At 45.0% G+C, this 18,347-nt stretch overlaps 1 protein-coding gene across 2 annotated transcripts in view; it reads right to left on the bottom strand.

Moving 5' to 3' along the window:
• Nucleotides 1-5,166: 5,166 nt before the first annotated feature.
• Nucleotides 5,167-18,347, bottom strand: part of pals2b (protein associated with LIN7 2, MAGUK p55 family member b) — a 164,967-nt gene continuing 151,786 nt past the window's right edge. For both annotated transcript variants that reach the window (XM_084313150.1, XM_084313151.1), the window contains exon 14: nt 5,167-6,235. In XM_084313150.1, coding sequence (XP_084169276.1) covers nt 6,059-6,235 — 177 coding nt within the window. In that variant the 3' untranslated portion in view covers nt 5,167-6,058. The remainder of the gene's footprint in view (nt 6,236-18,347) is intronic.

Raw genomic sequence — 18,347 nt, 5'->3', positions numbered from 1 at the left:
GCTTACATTTAGAAAGCCTTTTGAATGCATCCAGTGAAATTATTAATTACCTGAAATTATTCAGTTTTTTTGGGGGGAAACCCTGCATATATCGGTATCGGTTGATATCGGTATCGGTATCGGTATCGAAATTAAGAGTTGGACAATATCGGAATATCGGTATCGGTAAAAAAGCCAATATCGAGCATCCCTAATTTAGGTGCGTCTCATCTCTCCTCTCTCATGTTGTCTGTGCTTCTCTCCTCTCCGACACAGAGACAGAGAGCACTCAGCCAGTGGCCACTCCCCTCAGACGCAAAGTTCTGTCGTTTTTCACACAGCGAGGAAAATAATACAGTCCGCCATTTTTCTTTTGTTTCACAATGGGGCCTGACAAATTAATTACATAATCCATGTGTATGTAACAAACTAACATATTCCAGTTGACTGTATCTTTTTTGGAGGATTCGTTCAAAAGCTATTTATACTTCCATTTGTCTATCTATGGCGGATTCATTCAGACAGAAAAAAATAAGTAATTCGGTTGTGGGAGGGATCTGGGGTCACATGGAGTGTGTTATACAAAATAACAACGTCTAACTTGACTTTCAGCCAATCAGAATCAAGAAATTTACATGCCATTGTATAAGCAAGCATATATGTGAATAGAATAGATACATATAGTAAGCATATGTGAATAGAATCAGAGAACATAAGAGAATCGCGAAATCAAGTAATAAATACAACTAAGAACAACTGCAAGCGTATGTATACAGGATGGGATACAAGACGATGGCTCAGGGCCATATGCCCCGGCCCCCGGGGGCAGGAGAAACCACTCAGAATAGGTCAAGGCAGGTATGGTTCAACGCTGCAGGTCAGACAGAAGTCAGTATAAAGTCAATGCCCGAGTCCAAGTGCGAGTCATCAGGCTCAAGTCCAAGTCGAGTCACGAGTCCTGAAGATCAGTCCAGGACTAGGACTCGAGTTACTACAACACTGGTCAGAGGGAGTTGTTCCGTGATTCACTGACAGGGGAGCAGCTCCTAGACTAGAGTCTTGCCTCTCTGGTGTTCAGCTTAACCTTCATGTATCGTCGCAGTGAAAGGGTTAACCTTTTGGTAGTGAAAGGGTTAACCTGATGTCATGTGGCAGTAAAAGGGTTAACCTTCTGTATTGTCGCAGTGAAAGGGTTAACCGTTTGGTGGTGCGGCAGTGAAAGGGTTAAGGAGAGACTTGTTCATATTCACAAATATAAACTGAGCTGCACAGTATTATAGAAATAATATACGTGAATTATATCTTAGGCTGGATTTTCCATGTAAATTCCTCTTTATGCTCTTTAACAGGTGAGCGGTCAGCCTCCTCCCCTCACGTCGCTGCCCCGCCCCCTGCAGGAAGGCGGGGAGTTCCATTGGGCAACCGAGCACCTCTGCTCGACCAATGAGACACTGGGAGAGCTCACTGAGCTGTGTGCGGAGACGGGAGTGTTCCTGCTGGCGCTGTGCACCTCTGTCAGGGGTCTCTGCATGATGCAATAACAATATTGTCACAAGGAAAGATGAAATTACCTACCTGGGTTCCATCCTAGAGGCAAATCTTTCCTGTGACAAAATGGCATCCAATGTAATAAAAAAAGTCAACCAACGAACTAGATTCTTGTACCGGATCTCCTCTCTGGTAAACAAGAATACCCTGAAGACTCTGGCAGGAGCACTCATTCAAGGGTACTACGACTATGCTTGCACCTCATGGTACCAAAGCACCTCAAAGGCGCTAAAAACAAGATTACAAACATCACAAAACAAACTGGTCAGACTACTACTTGACCTTACCCCTAGAACCCACCTCACCCCTGCACACTTTGACAACCTAGGATGGCTTAGAGTAGACGACAGAGTACAGCAACTTGCAATGGGCCTGGTCTACAAGATACACTATACGACTAAGGTACCCATGTACATGTCAAAATACTTCCCAAAGGTCAGTGAATACCACGACCACAACACCAGAGGAAGCTCAACAAATCATGTTAAACCCAGATTCGGCTCAAACAAGGGACTAAACACGTTTCGCAATTATGCCACATCAATGTGGAACGCCCTACCCAAAGCTGTAAAATAATGTAAATCCCTACCCACATTCAAAACCGCTCTTACGCTCTTAGAGCACCTACGGGAGGCTGCAATTCGAAACTGGCCACCGTAAATGTCCAAACCCCCCACCCCCTCCTAATAGAGTCTCCTCCCCACCGCATGTATATATTCTCTCCCCGCCGTATATGTATATTTATCTCCCACCCACCCACCCCCTCCTAATGTACAGTCCCCTCCCCATCATATGTATATACTCTGTCAGGATCTATGAGTAACAGTACTGTATATTTGAATACCGTATATGTCACAAATGTATCAGTACTAAATACCTATATGTCCCTATGCCATAAATGTCATGTATGTTGAGTATGTCATAAATGTCAATATGAAATGAAAATGGGGGACCCTGATGTAAACAAGACAAAAACATCTTTCTCTGGTCTGCAATCCTTAACAATTGTGTGTATTGAGCCGTACTGTATTGTACCCATTCTGCAATCTGTTAAATAAAGTTTTCATTCATTCATTCATGCAGGAGTAACACCTCTGTCAGGGGTCTCTGCATGATGCAGGAGTAACACCTCTGTCAGGGGTCTCTGCATGATGCAGGTGTAACGCCTCTGTCAGGGGTCTCTGCATGATGCAGGAGTAACGCCTCTGTCAGGGGTCTCTGCATGATGCAGGAGTAACCCCTCTGTCAGGGGTCTCTGCATGATGCAGGAGTAACGCCTCTGTCAGGGGTCTCTGCATGATGCAGGAGTAACGCCTCTGTCAGGGGTCTCTGCATGATGCAGGAGTAACGCCTCTGTCAGGGGTCTCTGCATGATGCAGGAGTAACGCCTCTGTCAGGGGTCTCTGCATGATGCAGGAGTAACGCCTCTGTCAGGGGTCTCTGCATGATGCAGGAGTAACACCTCTGTCAGGGGTCTCTGCATGATGCAGGAGTAACACTGCTGGATGGGTGTTCATGCTGCATTCATTCATCATCTCCCTTGATTTCACATGATTATAACTATTATAACTATGATGATATGTACTTACCACCACAACAGTGATTTTGTTACTTTGGATAATATTCATTTTTATTTTACCTTTGTTGTAGTAATGTTTGTGAAACGCTTCTTCTACTTCAGGGATGGCATCTTAAAACATGTAAAAAGGTATAAGAACTAATGTAAAAGCTAGATGTGTTTACATTTTGGGAGTTAAATTATGGAATAGCCTTAGTGACGGGTTGAAGTTGTGTACTTCTCAGGGGAGATAAAAAAAAAATAAAAAAACGCCTTAATAAAGGATAAAATAATTCAGGAGTACAGTTTTGAGTAAAAACACCAATTTTTCTTTCAAAAAATTATATCTTGCATCTTTTTTCTTTTCCTTTTGTAAGTCGGTGTGTTTGATTTGTCTGTAAACAAGACCGAAAAATAAACTTCATTCATTGTATGTATTCTTGTATGTTTTTATATTGTATGTTTTTTCCACTGTTTTATGCTGAAATGAGCATTGCACGAGACAAATCACAATCAACCGTGTTGAAATGGCAATAAAGTATCTATCTATCTAATTATATGCCCCCCCCCAAGCATACTGTAGTCCCAATTTCCATTGATTAATCCCCAATTGTCCTGTCTTCCAGTCAATCCCTTAGTCTCCCCTGATCAATCAGTCACCACCCTTTGTCTATCACCCCCCCCCCCCCCCCGTCTCCCTCCCGCTTTTCCCCCCTCCTAGCTGACCTTGACATCCTGTCACCCCTCCTCCCTTCTTCACATAGACATAATATATATATATATTATATAAAAGCTAGATGACTCACCCGCGCTGCTGGCCAATGGAGACCGACGTTGCCACATGGCGGCCATCTTGCCACAGGCAGCACGCCCACTCATAACATGAATGTCTATGGTGCATGTACTATTGAAATAACCATACATTTTCAACCGATTTGCAAACGGTTTGGTTTGTTATAAACGTCAGAGATGTATCATACTGCATACGTATAATGGACTTTCATATGAAAATTATTTCAACATGTCCAAGCATACCAGCAGCATCACCTGGAGTTTGACCACGCCCCCCTCTAGCATCACCTGGAGTTTGACCACGCCCCCCTCTAGCATCACCTGGAGTTTGACCACGCCCTCGCCCCTCGGCCTCTAGTATCACCTGGGGTGAAACTATGAAAATCCTCGGGAAAGCCCTGCAGAGGCATTATGCAAATAAATACATTCAGAATGACAGTTTCCTACGGCAACAGGAGTGATTCAAATCAAATCCCTAATCCAAAACGTGTACATTTTCATGCAATGTTTTCGTAATTTTTTCATTTTAGTTGTAGCTTTTCCTGAATGGCAACACGGAAACAATCAGACTAACCACAACACCAACTTCAGTGTCATTGATTAAAGTTTATTTGTGGTAGTAATGTACAATATTACTGATAGAAAGGAAACAACGTTTATGGTGTCTGTTGAAAGGGACGTGAGAGCATTACAAACAAAATGTATCTTCTTTAACCCTTTCACTACCACACTACCAAAGGGTTAAGGTTAACCCTTTCACTGCCACACGACAAATGATTAACCCTTTCACAACCACACTACAGAAGGTTAACCCTTTCACTACCACTACAGACGGTTGGTTAACCATCTGTAGTGTGGTAGTGAAAGGGTTAACCGTCTGTAGTGTGGTAGTGAACGGGTTAACCTTCTGTATTGTGGTAGTGAAAGGGTTAACCTTCTGTAGTGTGGTAGTGAAAGGGTTAAACAAGTGGCACAGCTTCACCTTATGAATGATCTTTTACTGAAACACAAATAAAACATTTTTCAATCATCATAACGGCTGAATGATGACTGATTTACTGTACCGATTACGTCGGAGATCAAAATCATGTTTCCAAATAGCTTAAGAATGGGAAGACTTCAACAGGATTTTTTCCATCAAATTACAAATTCATTATGTTGTTTACATTAATATCATCCTGATTGAACTTTGATGACATGTATACTTTATTTGTAGTAGGCCTATTGGGATACTGTTTGTGTGTGCGTGTGGGGGGGGGGGGGGGGGGGGGGGGGGGCTGGAGGGGTGCCACAATCACAAATACTAAACATGTATTATTTATGAATGAAGGAGTTGGACAAGAACATTTCAGAAAGTGTTGGTTGAAAACAGAATGCAGAAAAGGATCATGGGAGACAAAACAATCTACAATAAACCATAGAGGGTCACCAATGTGGACAAATGACTAGAAGTTAGAAAACGTATCTAGAGACACAGTGTTTGATCTTGAAGAAGTACAATATAAAGCTCTTTTATATACCGAGGAGGAAAGTGTACACGAGAGAGAGAGGGGTAATTTCAAACAATAACGTTTTGCTCAAGTTACAATCCTATGGTGGTCAAAGGATGTTTAGGCTAGGTTACTCGGGAACACTGGACAATTCTTCCATATAGAGAGGGGCAAAAAAACAAAAAAAGCTTTTCGTTGCCGCAGAAACGCGGGTTGTCATGGCGATGATGTGTCGCGACGCCGAGCGGTTTCCTTCTAGAAGTTGTGGGAAAAGGAAATCCATGGCTTCTCCTTCCTTCATCCTGGAGCTGTGATGGCGACAATAACTTAAGTCTCTCCAGACGTCCGTGGGAAGTATTGGGTCTCAAGAAGGGGGGGGGGGGCAACTACAAAATCAAAAACATAACGACAGCAATAAATACATTTAAAAAAAATTATGGCCAGAGCGCTTGGCCGAGATGTTTTTTTCTTTTTTTCTCCTCGTCAAATTTCACATTGGTATATGAATAGAAAGATCTTTCATAAAAAGTTACAAACACTAAAATAAATAAACACTCTTTCCCTTTGAGTTTTGAGTAGAAAAAAGGTTGCATGGTTTCCAGTCTCCCCTCCTCTGGTTTAAAAACACGCTCATGCCGGTAGTCACTGTGACCTAGTTTAAGAGAGGTCGGCCATGGGGTCACGGGGTCGCTCAGTACACCCAGTTGACCGGGACCCACTGGGGCTCGGAGCACAGTCTGTCCACGGCAGCCTGTAGCGTCTCGAAGGCCTTGTCCAAGTTGTCGTTGGCGATGGTCAGGTCGAAGTAGTGGCTGTAGGCCCTCTGGATCCTGGCGCTCTCGTCCACTGTCTTCCTCAGGTCCACGTCCTGGACGCACGCACGCACGCACACACACACACACACACACACACACACACACACAAGCCAGGTGAGTGAGCGACAGTGGCTCAGGAGGTAGATCCGGAGGTTCACGGTTCGATTCCCGCTCCTCCCGGGCAGTGTGTAGAAGTGTCCTTGAACAAGACACTTAACCCCTAACCCGATGAGCAGGTCGGCACCTCGCATGGTGTGTGATGCCTCGTTGGCACCTCCGCCCATCGGTGTGTGAATGTGTGAGTGAACGGGTAAAATGTGAGGAACAAATCGTAAAGCGCTTTGGATAAAAGCTGTTATATAAATGCAGCCATTTACCATTTTAGTAGACATGAAACAGGAAATGCCCTTTGAATGGTTAATAGGCTACATGTCATGCAAAACAACACGCCAACATTATAGGAAATGCGCTTACCGTCTTCTCCAGAGTCAGACAAGAAGATAGATATACATTTCCTCTCTGTGCGTTCGGTAGAAGGCTATCCGGCTGCAAGCTAGCCTAGCTTAGCACAAATTAATAAAAGCGGATACGGACCAACTAGCCCAGCTGTTGGCCAAAACACCTCTCACTGAGTTTTATGCTAGGCTAATGGTCAGTATCTGCTCCTATTAATTTGTGCTAAGCTAGGCTAGCTTGCAGCCGGATAGCTTTCTACCGAACGCACAGAGAAGAAACTGGTATCCATCTTCTTGTTTGACTCTGGAGAAGACGGTAAGCACATTTCCCATAATGTCTGCGACTCGGCGTGGATAATAAGCCTATTTGTTCATCCTTTGATATTCATTGAATCACAGCCAACACACAGCTAGTGGTACAGCCTGGTGATATTTTCCAGAGATGTTTTGGTTGTGAAAGAAGGCTACCGGGATTCCTACAAATTATATTGATTAGGTTTGATGAGATCATGGAACGAGGATTAAAAAAGGCGGAATGTCACCCGTTCGGAATGTCGTCCAATCACAAAGATTATAGTGAGGATATTCCCGACACTGAATAAATAACGCATTTATACACAAGTGTTTAGCTCATTATCCTTTTAAAGAAGGATATCTATAACCATTGTATGGTGCTGGGGTCTGTGGGACCCGTTTTCACTTTTACTAAAAAGAGAAACATTTATTCTTTTTTGTTATTATCTTTTTTGAATACCGTTTGGGAGTCTTAAGTTTGTTAAGAATATAGGACAGGCATGTATTTAAGCATTATGCTTCAGCCGGTACCTTTTTAGTCACTGCCAAATCAAAGATTGTTGAATGATTGTGCATATTATTGTATTGTGTGTGATGACTGAACTACTACTACTACTAGAAATGATACAATGAATAATATGTTTAACCTGAGACTTGTTGGCCTTGGCTCAGTTTTAGTCTATTTGCCATCCCATAGAGCCCCATTGTGAACCCGGAAATTTCGGAAAAACCAAAGTTTTATGATGGATATGGATAGTACGGATCCCCAGCACTCAGAAACTGCCGGATGCTAAGTTGTAAATGTTGGGCAACTTTTTTTATTTGCATAATTAGCATTAATTTCCATAATCGCCTAAATGGACAAATCTCAGAAACTACTTGATCAATTTCAACAATGTTGGAGTTGTTTTGGGGGTTATTCAGGATGCTGAATCCATTTATGATACTTAAGAGAAGAAAAGTTTCAAAATTGCAATATTTACTGGAATTTACCAAATTTCTACTCATTTTGGTGCCATTTTTAATGATTTTTTTGTTTATAAATGTTTCAGAAGATGCAGAATTTATAGATAATTGTGAAGAGAGTGCAAGCTGAGGTGCAGAATATTCCCTTGCACCGTGAATATGACCGTGGCAGCTTCCAGCATGACAAGATCATACAAGCCACAAGTCCATCCTTTTTGAAGTTTGTCTCCTGTCTGGTATCAAAGGAAGGAAAAGTGACCAAACCATCACTTACACTCGCTCAGTGCATTCAGCAGCACATCAGTGGGAGCTGGAATCAGACAACCCTGGGGCTTGCCGTAAGACTCTACCATAAATATGGTAGCGCAGAGCTGGTCAATAATCTTAACGAGCATGGCATTGTCACCACCTATGATGAAGTCATACGGTTCTGGAAGTCAGCTGCCAAATATGCTTCAGAGTACCCAGATAAGTATCTGCGCACAGTTGGCTTGGAGAGGCAGATTGGCCCCATCCACAGTTGGGGTGACAATTTTGACCTTGTGGTCTTCACTTCTCATGCCATGGCCACTCAGTTTGTGCAGAATCCTGCAGGTATTCTGTTCCCTGGAGGAGCCACTCCTGGTGGTGGGGTCATGTCACTAAAACTACCTCGTCTGACAAAGCTTGACGCTGGGAAACTCTGTCTGGCTCACAAGAGCAGTTTTGTGATCGAACATTACACAGGCCCCAAGAAGATGACACCACCAGCTCTGAAAGAAGTCCCAAGAACTGATGCTATCCAAGATGCCATCACACAGAGTGTGTCAAGAGCACAGAAGAAGGATGCTGCTTGGTTCTCGCAGCTCCAATCTTCCCCTCTTCCCCTGGACTGGTCAGCATACAATGCTGTGCAAGATCGCAGTGATGATAACAGAGCTCCAAAACTGAAGACCATAAGTGATGACATTAAAGTAAATTCAGAGGAAGATGAAGACAGTGGGGAGGAGTTTGATGATTAGGAGTTTGATGATGTGGATTCAGAGTTCTGAACACTGTAGCCACTTTCTGAGTGAGAAGTAATTATCTACTACTATGCAGTAGGAGGAAGCACATATTGTTATGTTGTGGCCTATATGCTTGAGTAATGTAAATATCTTTCTTTTGTTATTTCTGTTTTATTAAGCTATGTTATCGTACACAGTTTGACCAGTTTTAGTGTTTTTCCTTGCTGTAACGTTACAGGTAGTAAATAAAAGAGCGGATGCCCTTCACATCTGAGTCTTTGTCTTGACAACGCAATCTTTATACACCTGCCTATCTACTGTACTATGACAATATGACATTACCATATGAACTATTTGGGGTCAGTAGAGATATTGTGAATACATAATGTCTGTGCTGTCCAAATGTAATCATTTCAGTGTCCTCTAAAACTTTCTAATTGACTGAAAATGCACAAATATTGCACCAAAATTTGTAGAAATTTGGTAAATATTGCAATTTCAAAACTCTTGAGTATCATCAATGGATTCAGCATCCCGAATAACCCCCAAAACCACTCCAACATTGTTGAAATTGATCAAGTACTTTCCGAGATTTGTCCATTTAGGTGATTAAACAAATGTATGCTAATTATGCAAATAAAAAAAATTGCCCAACATGTTAAACTTAGCATCCGGCAGTTTCTAAGTGCTGGTGACCCATACTATCCATATCTATCATAAAAGTTTGGTGGTTCCAAAATTTCCGGGTTCATTGTGTTGGCAAATAGACTATTTGTGTGAGGAACGTATAAAAGAACACACTGTGAGTGCACACTGTGCCCCACCCTACATATTCAGATTAAATAATGTTGTGTTCAGGTCCACTGGACCCCAAAGTGTGGGAAATGTAGGTGAACAAGTAAATATGTTAACATTTTTACAAAAAGGTTCACTGTGTACCTTCACTGTCTGCCTCCACTTTGTTTCATTTATATTTCTAAAGATAAACACGATTTATTCCATTCATGTCTTGATTATAATGTTACAGACATCACATTTTATCACAAAAAACTTTTATTGACAAATGTGATCTAGCAGAGGTAAATGGAAAATAATAACCATACTGTACATGCTGTCTAGATTGCTTGTAATTGAGATAAAGTTAACATCTACAGCAGCGGTTCTCTAACTACGGGTCGCGATGTCTTATGTTCTGGCAACATATTTGGCCTCGTTTTATAAATGTGTATTGATAACATAGTGCTGTAATAAAATTTTCTGATAATTATGTATGATCAAGTTCAACAACGTGTGCTTTTATTTTGATATTCCTTAATTCCAGGTTGAAATTACGCAATACATTAACAGGTTCAGCGCCAGAGGTCGCTGTGGGTGTATGGCCGTGTGTGCCAGCGCTTTGTTCAATGGGGATAAATGCCGGTGTTTGCAGTGCTAAAAACTATTAAATATTATAGCTATGGATCTAATAACATAGTCAATTGTCAGTGAGTTTCTTCTGGTCAAGATGCAGGAAACAGAAAATGTTTTCATCCATACATTTACGTTTTATACAGTGGTGAATATGAGTATAGTTTTAGAGTGATTCTGTGTAATCCCAGGAAACGCCGCCAAACAGCGGTTTACTGCATTTCATTATAAATCGTGCCATTCCTCGCCCGGATCAATAATCAATCTGAAATCAAAGCTAGCAACGTTTTTCTATGCTTCGATCGCCACCAACGGAATACGCTACACAGTACATTACAGACACACGCTCCGATCGCGGGAAAATAATTATCGGATCAACGCAAGATTAATAACATATAGTCCTTACCTTGTCTATGATGTACTGCAAAAAGAATAATCCAATTATCTGATCGCCATTCCAAATACTGATCGCGATCGTGTTTCCAACGTAATCCAGCATTGAACATGAACGGCCCGAGCCTCGTCGATGCATCCGTTATAAGCACTTGTCTTGCCGGAGTATTGAGACCCCGCCCGCACGCCGCAGCTCGGCCCAGACAACAAGCCACATAGTTTCAAATGGAGTGCAATAGCGGCCGCAAGGCGTTAGGCGGCGGTATTGGACGTTTGCAATCTCAGACCAATTCCCAATGATAACATCAGGCTGGATGGATATAGCGAATAAAAAAAATAACGATGAAAACCAGACTTTTCTCGGGTTTGGCGCCCAACGTTCTGCGAGTTAACCCGAAATATGTGGGGTCCGGCACCCAATGTGTTAAGTATGGGGTCGCCAAAAGAAAAATCCTAAATAAAATGTAGCCGTAGTATAAAAAAGTTTGAAAACCCCTGATCTATGGTGTAGATTTATTTGACATGAATTGTTAGCGGGTAATAAATAAATACATAAAACAAGGGACTTCGTGCTTTTCATAAAAAATTGGAAGTTGAAAGACAAAATCCTTGCTCTGGGATCGAATCCAGCTGTCAGCGGTACCTCCGGCTTGGTCAGTCGTCCCTACTAACACAATTGGCAGTGTTAGCGGGTGGTAAGCCGGTGGGGTGTGTGTCCTGGTCGTTGTAAACTGCGACTCCTACTGGTACTGTAGATCTGGGCACCTGTTCAGCAGGGAGGGGATCTGGGGGAAATAGTGTGAACCTCTGCACGTGTAACCAGGTCAATTGGACATTGATTATTATTATTATTATTGGGGTTTGAAATGTCACCAAATCCTGTTTATTATTTTATTAAGGATTGAAATGTTATTAAATCCTGTTTACAAATGTTTAATGCTTACAATTGTTTATTATTTCTTTATACCAAAGGCACTTTTATTTGAATGTAACTTGGGAAGTTCACGTTCGAGAGTGTAGCACTTCCGGGGTCAATTATTAGCGCGATGATAGAAGCAACCTCTTCCGGTTTGGGGATTCAGTTGCAACAACTATTCAACGTGGGAGGTACGTTTGATTATTGTAGCGCGCAGCACTTTTATGTATTACACTGTTGTATATATATTTTGTATGTGAATTGAATGTTAACAGATGATAATGACTCGATAGTGTTGTAATGAATGGTGTGGTTATGTTATATGCACAATTGGTATTTCACCGTGGTAATATCGTCAATTTATTGTTCTCTGTCACCAGACTTGACGAGATATATTTGTGACGCTGTTCTTGTGGTATTTCGACCACCCATTTGATACAGGTATGTGTGCCTTAAGAGTTCGGTCTATTGTGTAATTTGTCATTCATGTTTCATGCATTGCTAATAAGATTAGTATGTTAAATTACTATGTGAGATGTGGTTAAGCCATGCGGTACATGTAATGGTTTTGATATGTTAAATTACTATGTGAGATGTGGTTAAGCCATGCGGTACATGTAATGGTTTTGATATTCTCAAGTTGCAACAACTATTCAACGTGGGAGACTTGACGAGATATATTTGTGACGCTGTTCTTGTGGTATTTCGACCACCCATTTGATACAGGTCGGTGGGCTCCATTGCAGGCCATCGAATAAAGGATTGAACTGTCGTCCATGTGTGCTGATTCGTCATTTACACCACGCCCAGAACACAACGCAGGAGCCACGTGTGTTAGGCAGGCCTACACACAGAGAACATCCGTTACAGTGGTGCCGTGACCCGGATAAAGACTCGTCAAAGGCAGAAGGGAGAACGTCATCTGATCGTTCGCCGGGGACTGCAGCTTACCTCCACAGCCACAGCCACAGCCACAGCCACAGCCACAGTGACTCCACAGTCACAGCCTCATCAATGGTGAGACGCTGCCATCTAGTGGCCGGTGAAAAGAACTTCACCCTACGAGGCTTCAGTACAGTGAAGGTATGTCGACGCTGCCATCTAGTGGCCGGTGAAAAGAACTTTTCACCCTACGTGGAGAAGGACAGGCCACTGTTTTGTAAATTGTGAATGAAGACAATTAAAGAGGACAATGAACTTGTTTTTTTTTTTGATCCACTTTTTCTCCCATTTTCTATATTTTCTCCCATCCCAATTTCGTATCATCCAATTCAACCCTCCCCTGTCACGAACGCTGTTTCTTGCCTCCCACAAGCCGGCTGCAGTGAGGACTAAGTCATACATAGCACAAGTCCCCTCCGGTACTTGAGGTAACAGCAGTCGCATCTTTTCACCTGCGCAGCTCGACCTCTCAGTGTCGAGGAGTAACGCGTGGGAGGCTCACGCTGCCCCCGACACTTCCTGATTCTACTGCGCAGGCGCACCAACCGACTTGTAGGAGTCGCTTGTTCACAACGTTCGATCCCCACCCTTCAGTTTTTCCCTCCCCGTAATACGGCCAATGTGTATTACTGCGGACGACCAGCCAAACTGAAAAACAATGTGGAGAGCTGGATTCGAACACGCGAATCCTAGCGTCTCCACACTGGTGGCGAGTGCCTTAGACCACTACACCACCTAGCCGCCCTTGAGGACAATGAACTTGTGAAGAAGAAAAAAGACATGAAGATGAGGATGCCAGTGAATGTGTAAAAGACATTTAGGTATTCAGTTAATTGGTTAATCTCTTATGTAATTATTTCATTCCTATTAATTTTTTTTCTTATTTCTACTGCAGTAATTAAATTTTTTTTCTGTTAAGCCAAAGCACCTAAGGGTGAAAGTAGGGCAATGGCAGAAGGTGGGAATACAGATGTGGTAGTAGAGATGGACTTGGATGGGGGGGGGGGATTTTACAACCGGCTCTCAGAGACGGAGGCAACCGGACCAGATCCCGTAACATTTGAAACTCCACAGCTTACCTCCACGAGGTACGTGAATCGTGTTAGAGTGTTAGAGTGTGTGGACCGTGCCGGGCCAAGTCAATCACCAGTTAGTGAGCGACTAGCAGGTGAACAGCCAGAGTTAAGTGCGCTCATCACACAGCTGGCAGAAAAGATTGGCGAGTCCATCACAGCTAAGCTGCAGTTTAGCAGGAGCACAGACACCATTAGGTCTATTGAGCGCCCCTCAGAGGTGACAGTGCCACACCGAATAGTCGTGCACTCAGACGCCAGAGAGCCCCCTATATTCAGGGGTGATAATTCAGACAAATTCACTGTTTATGAGTGGGAGAATTTGGTTACCTCATACATGAGGAAACGAGCCACTCCAGTTAGTGAGCAATCACAGGAGATTCTATCTAAGCTCATGGGTAAAGCAGGGGATGTGGTAAGGATAAAGTTGCGTAACAACAAGTCTATTGACCACACAAGGAACCCTCACATGATTTTTGACATACTAAAACAACATTTTAGTGAACTCTCATACTCGAGCATGCCCCTGGCGGACTTTTATAGTACACTACCAAAGCCTGGTGAAGATGCTATGGAGTTTTGGATCAGGTTAAATAGGACAGTAGAAGTAGCTGATGAGTGTTTGAGGAGGCAAGGCCGTAGTATCGAGGACCCGAGTCACGAGGTCAGCATGATGTTTATCAAACACTGCCCTGATCAGTCATTGGCTAATGTTTTTAAATTCAAGTCTGCTGGGCAATGGTCTGCTTGCGAGATCCAGGAGAGACTCGATGAGCACATGCAGGACAGGAAGTCTCGAACTGCTGCAGGTGGACAGTTTGAATTAGGTACGGTAGAGCGCAGGGTTCGTTCCCAGTGTCATGTGCCTATAGTCAGTGACGCACCGGTATTGAGTGCAACAGCCTCTGTGTTTCCGGCACCGTCCCCAGCACCCACAGATGGTTCCGGAGGTGGCCATGACTACATGAGGAGTCTAGTGGGTTTGTTAGACCGCCTAGTTACAGTGCAGACTCAGGTGCCAGCCAGCGCCACAGCTCGGGTGCCTGACACACAGCGCCGGTTGTGCAGAGTTTGTAACTCTCCTGACCATTCCACTCTTTCCCACTGCAGAGGGGAGAACAGGTGTCTAGCATGTTTGTCTCCTGGTCATTGGAAGAGGGATTGTCCTCAGCAGCACAACCAGCGGCAGACTCCGCCTGGTGACAGCACTGGTGGTCAGTCTCGTCCTTTAAACGACTAAACTCACACCTAGAGAGGGGTGGTGTGGGTGGTATGGATGAATCCCTCACTGATGTCTCTGATCTTGCTCACTTGTATGAAGACAAGTGTGCCAAAGCACCTAAGGGTTCTCGTACGATCATTCAAGCAACTCAAAAGATTCAAGCTTTCAGTGACCTGTTTTATGCTTCAGTCCTTGTCAACCAGAGTGTTCAGCTTAGAGGCATGTTGGATACTGGCTCTATGTCGTGCAGTATCAGTGAATATGCAGTGGAGAAGCTCCGCTCTGGGGGTGTTTTACCTGGGAAGCAGCAGCCTGAAGAAAATATTGTTTTGATTGGCTGTGGTGGTCTGGAGACGAGGCCTGATGGGTTTTATGATTTAGGCATGCAGCTTTATGGGGTCTCCTTTACTGTACCCACGTTGGTCGTGCCCGGTCAACATGATGACCTGATAGTTGGCACGAATGTCCTTAAACATGTTACCCACGTCCTGAAGGGTGGTAGTGAGTACTGGGATCTCGCATCGAGACCAGAGCCTCAGTCAAGTCCGGAAGTGGAGCAGTTTCTGTCCATGTTTACTAATGTGGAGCGCTGGAGGGGCGGTACGGTTCCCGAGAAAATTGGTACTGTGAAGCTCACCCAGGCCGTGACGCTCCTACCGAGACACGAGCACTTAGTCTGGGGCAGACTCCCCGCTAAGGTGCCTATGTCACCTGGGAGCACTGTAATCGTGGAGCCAACAGACTCCAAGGCTATGCCACGAGGCGTTCTTGGGGGAGATAGGTGGGTGCCCATGACTGTTGTCAATCCGTCTGACAAACCTATCACACTGAAAAGGAATTGCAAGTTGGCTGATGTTTCAGTGTGTTTGGCGATTGAGGACTTAGATGCTTTTCAGGGACTGCAGGCAGTTTCGGAAAGGCGAGAGCCTGACGCCCCTGGTTGTGCCGGTCCTTCGGCCCCGCCGGCTAGGAGTTTGTCAGAGCTCGGGCTCGGTGACATTGACATCAGTTCTTGCCAGGTCAGTGGAGCCTGCAGGTCTCAGCTTGAGCAGTTGATAATTGAATATAGCGACATCTTTTCCAAGGACTCGTTAGACTGTGGTGAGGTCAAGGGATACACTCATCGCATCCGTCTTGTGGATGAGCGCCCCTTTCGATTGCCCTACAGGAGGGTCCCCCCGGCTCACTATCAGAAGCTGAGACAGGTTCTCACTGATATGGAGGAAAAGGGGATTATCAGGAAGTCCTCGAGTGAGTACGCTTCACCTCTTGTAATGGTCTGGAAAAAGGACGGGGGGGTTCGGATCTGCACTGATTTCAGATGGCTGAATGCGCGCACCTTGAAGGACGCTCACCCCCTGCCACACCAGTCTGATTGTCTTGCCGCGCTTGGGGGAAATTGCCTCTTTAGTACGATGGATCTCACCTCTGGCTTCTTTAACATCCCAATGCATGAGGATGACAAGAAGTACACGGCTTTCACAACCCCCCTCGGGTTGCATGAGTACAATCGCATGCCACAGGGTCTATGTAATAGCCCTGCAGCCTTTATGAGAATGATGACTGGAATCTTTGGGGACATGAACTTAAGATGAGGCCCTGTCTAGGCTCCACACCGTGTTTCAGAGGTTGAGGGAGAACAACTTGAAACTGGCTCCCAAGAAGTGTCACCTTCTGCAGCAGGAGGTTAGGTTCTTGGGCCATGTGGTCGGTGGTGGGGGCGTGTCTGTTGATCCCTCCAAGGTGGAGGTTATCTCCAACATGACAGTACAAGATCTCATGGAAGTTGATGGGTGCACACCCTCTGTCCGTAGGATCAGGTCGTTTCTTGGGATGGTATTCTATTACCAGCATTTCCTCCCAAACTGCTCTGCTGTTGCGAAGCCATTGTTCGCCCTTACGGCTGGACAAAAGAGGAAGGGGAGGTCCCCTAAGGACAAGAAACCACCTGGCAGCTTTCGTAGGCTCACCCCTGCCGACTGGACATCGGTTTGTGGGGAAGCTTTCGACAGGCTGAAAACAATGCTACTGGAGTGTGTCGTGCTCGCCCACCCAGATTTTGAGGAGCCTTTTGTCCTCTCAGTTGATGCGTCGTTGGACGGACTTGGCGCTGTGCTGTCGCAGGTACCTCGAGGTGAGTCTAAGGCCAGGCCTGTCGCTTTTGCAAGCAAGACCCTCAGTGCTTCACAGCGTAAGTATCCAGCATATAGACTGGAGTTCATGGCCTTGAAATGGAGCATATGCGAGAAATTCAGCCATTGGCTGAAGGGTCAGAGATTCACAGTTTGGACGGACAATAACCCGTTGACTTATCTGCTTACGAAGCCAAAGCTTGACGCATGTGAGATTCGCTGGGTGTCTAAACTTGCGGCTTTTGACTTTGATCTCAGACACCTGCCAGGGAAGAAGAATGTGGTGGCGGACGCTTTGAGTCGTGACCCGTTCGCTAAGCATGTTAGTCAGAGGTTATTGAGGGAGCCGTACCCGGCTCTTGTGCAGGAAGCGGGGGCAGTTGAGGGGGACTCTGTGCAAGATGTTTTTAGGTACAGTTGTCTGTCCCAGACGGTGAGTAGCTCACTACTCGGGATGGATTGTGGGACAGAGGAGATCAGAGCCCTCTGTCAGTCTAAGTGTGATTGGATTGGTGCTGCTGAGTCCAGAGCGCTGGGTTTGGTTCAGAACATCCAACATCTGTCTGAGGGTCAAGATGTTTTACCGATGTTTTCAGTTGAGGAGCTCCGGTTGAGTCAGGAACGGGACACATGCATCTCTAGGGTGCTACCCTTTGTCGCTGTTCGAAAGCGACCATCTAGACGGGAGAGGCACGGCGCTAACCAGAGGGTTCTCAGACTGTTGAAACAGTGGGACAAGCTGGAGGTCCGTGATGGTGTCCTGTACCGTGTGACGAGGGACCAAGTGTCCAAGCAGAGGAGAACTCAGTACGTGTTGCCGCTGAGTCTGAGGGACAAGGCATTGTCGGGCATCCATGATCTGGCGGGTCATCAGGGCCAGGATCGCACTCTTTCTCTTGCCAGGCAACGTTTTTATTGGCCAGATATGGAGAGGGATGTCAGAGCATATGTCAAGTGTTGTCAAAGATGTGTGTATGGGAAGTCCCCGGAGCCTGCTGCTCGTGCGCCCCTTGAAAGCATCAAGAGCTCCGCGCCGATGCAGTTAGTGTGTATGGATTTCTGGTCCGCTGAGGACAGCAATCAGCGGTCAGTGGACGTGTTGGTGGTGACTGACCATTTCACCAAGTTGGCGCACGCGTTCCCATGCGCTAATCAGACGGCGAAACAAGTTGCCAGGAAGCTCTGGGACAACGTGTTTTGTGTGTACGGGTTCCCTGAGAGAATACACGCAGATCAAGGTGCCAATTTTGAGAGCAAATTGATTGCTGAGCTCCTCAGGTTGGCGGGAGTGGCCAAATCCCACACAACGGCCTATCATCCCATGGGTAACGGTGGGACAGAGCGCTTTAACCGCACTCTGGGGAACATGCTCCGCTCTC

Source organism: Notolepis coatsorum (assembly GCF_963971535.1).
Source record: "Notolepis coatsorum genome assembly, chromosome: 4".
NCBI lineage: Eukaryota > Metazoa > Chordata > Actinopteri > Aulopiformes > Paralepididae > Notolepis > Notolepis coatsorum.
The sequence above is the reverse complement of the archived record's forward strand: the minus strand, read 5'-3'. Positions and strand labels throughout refer to the sequence as shown.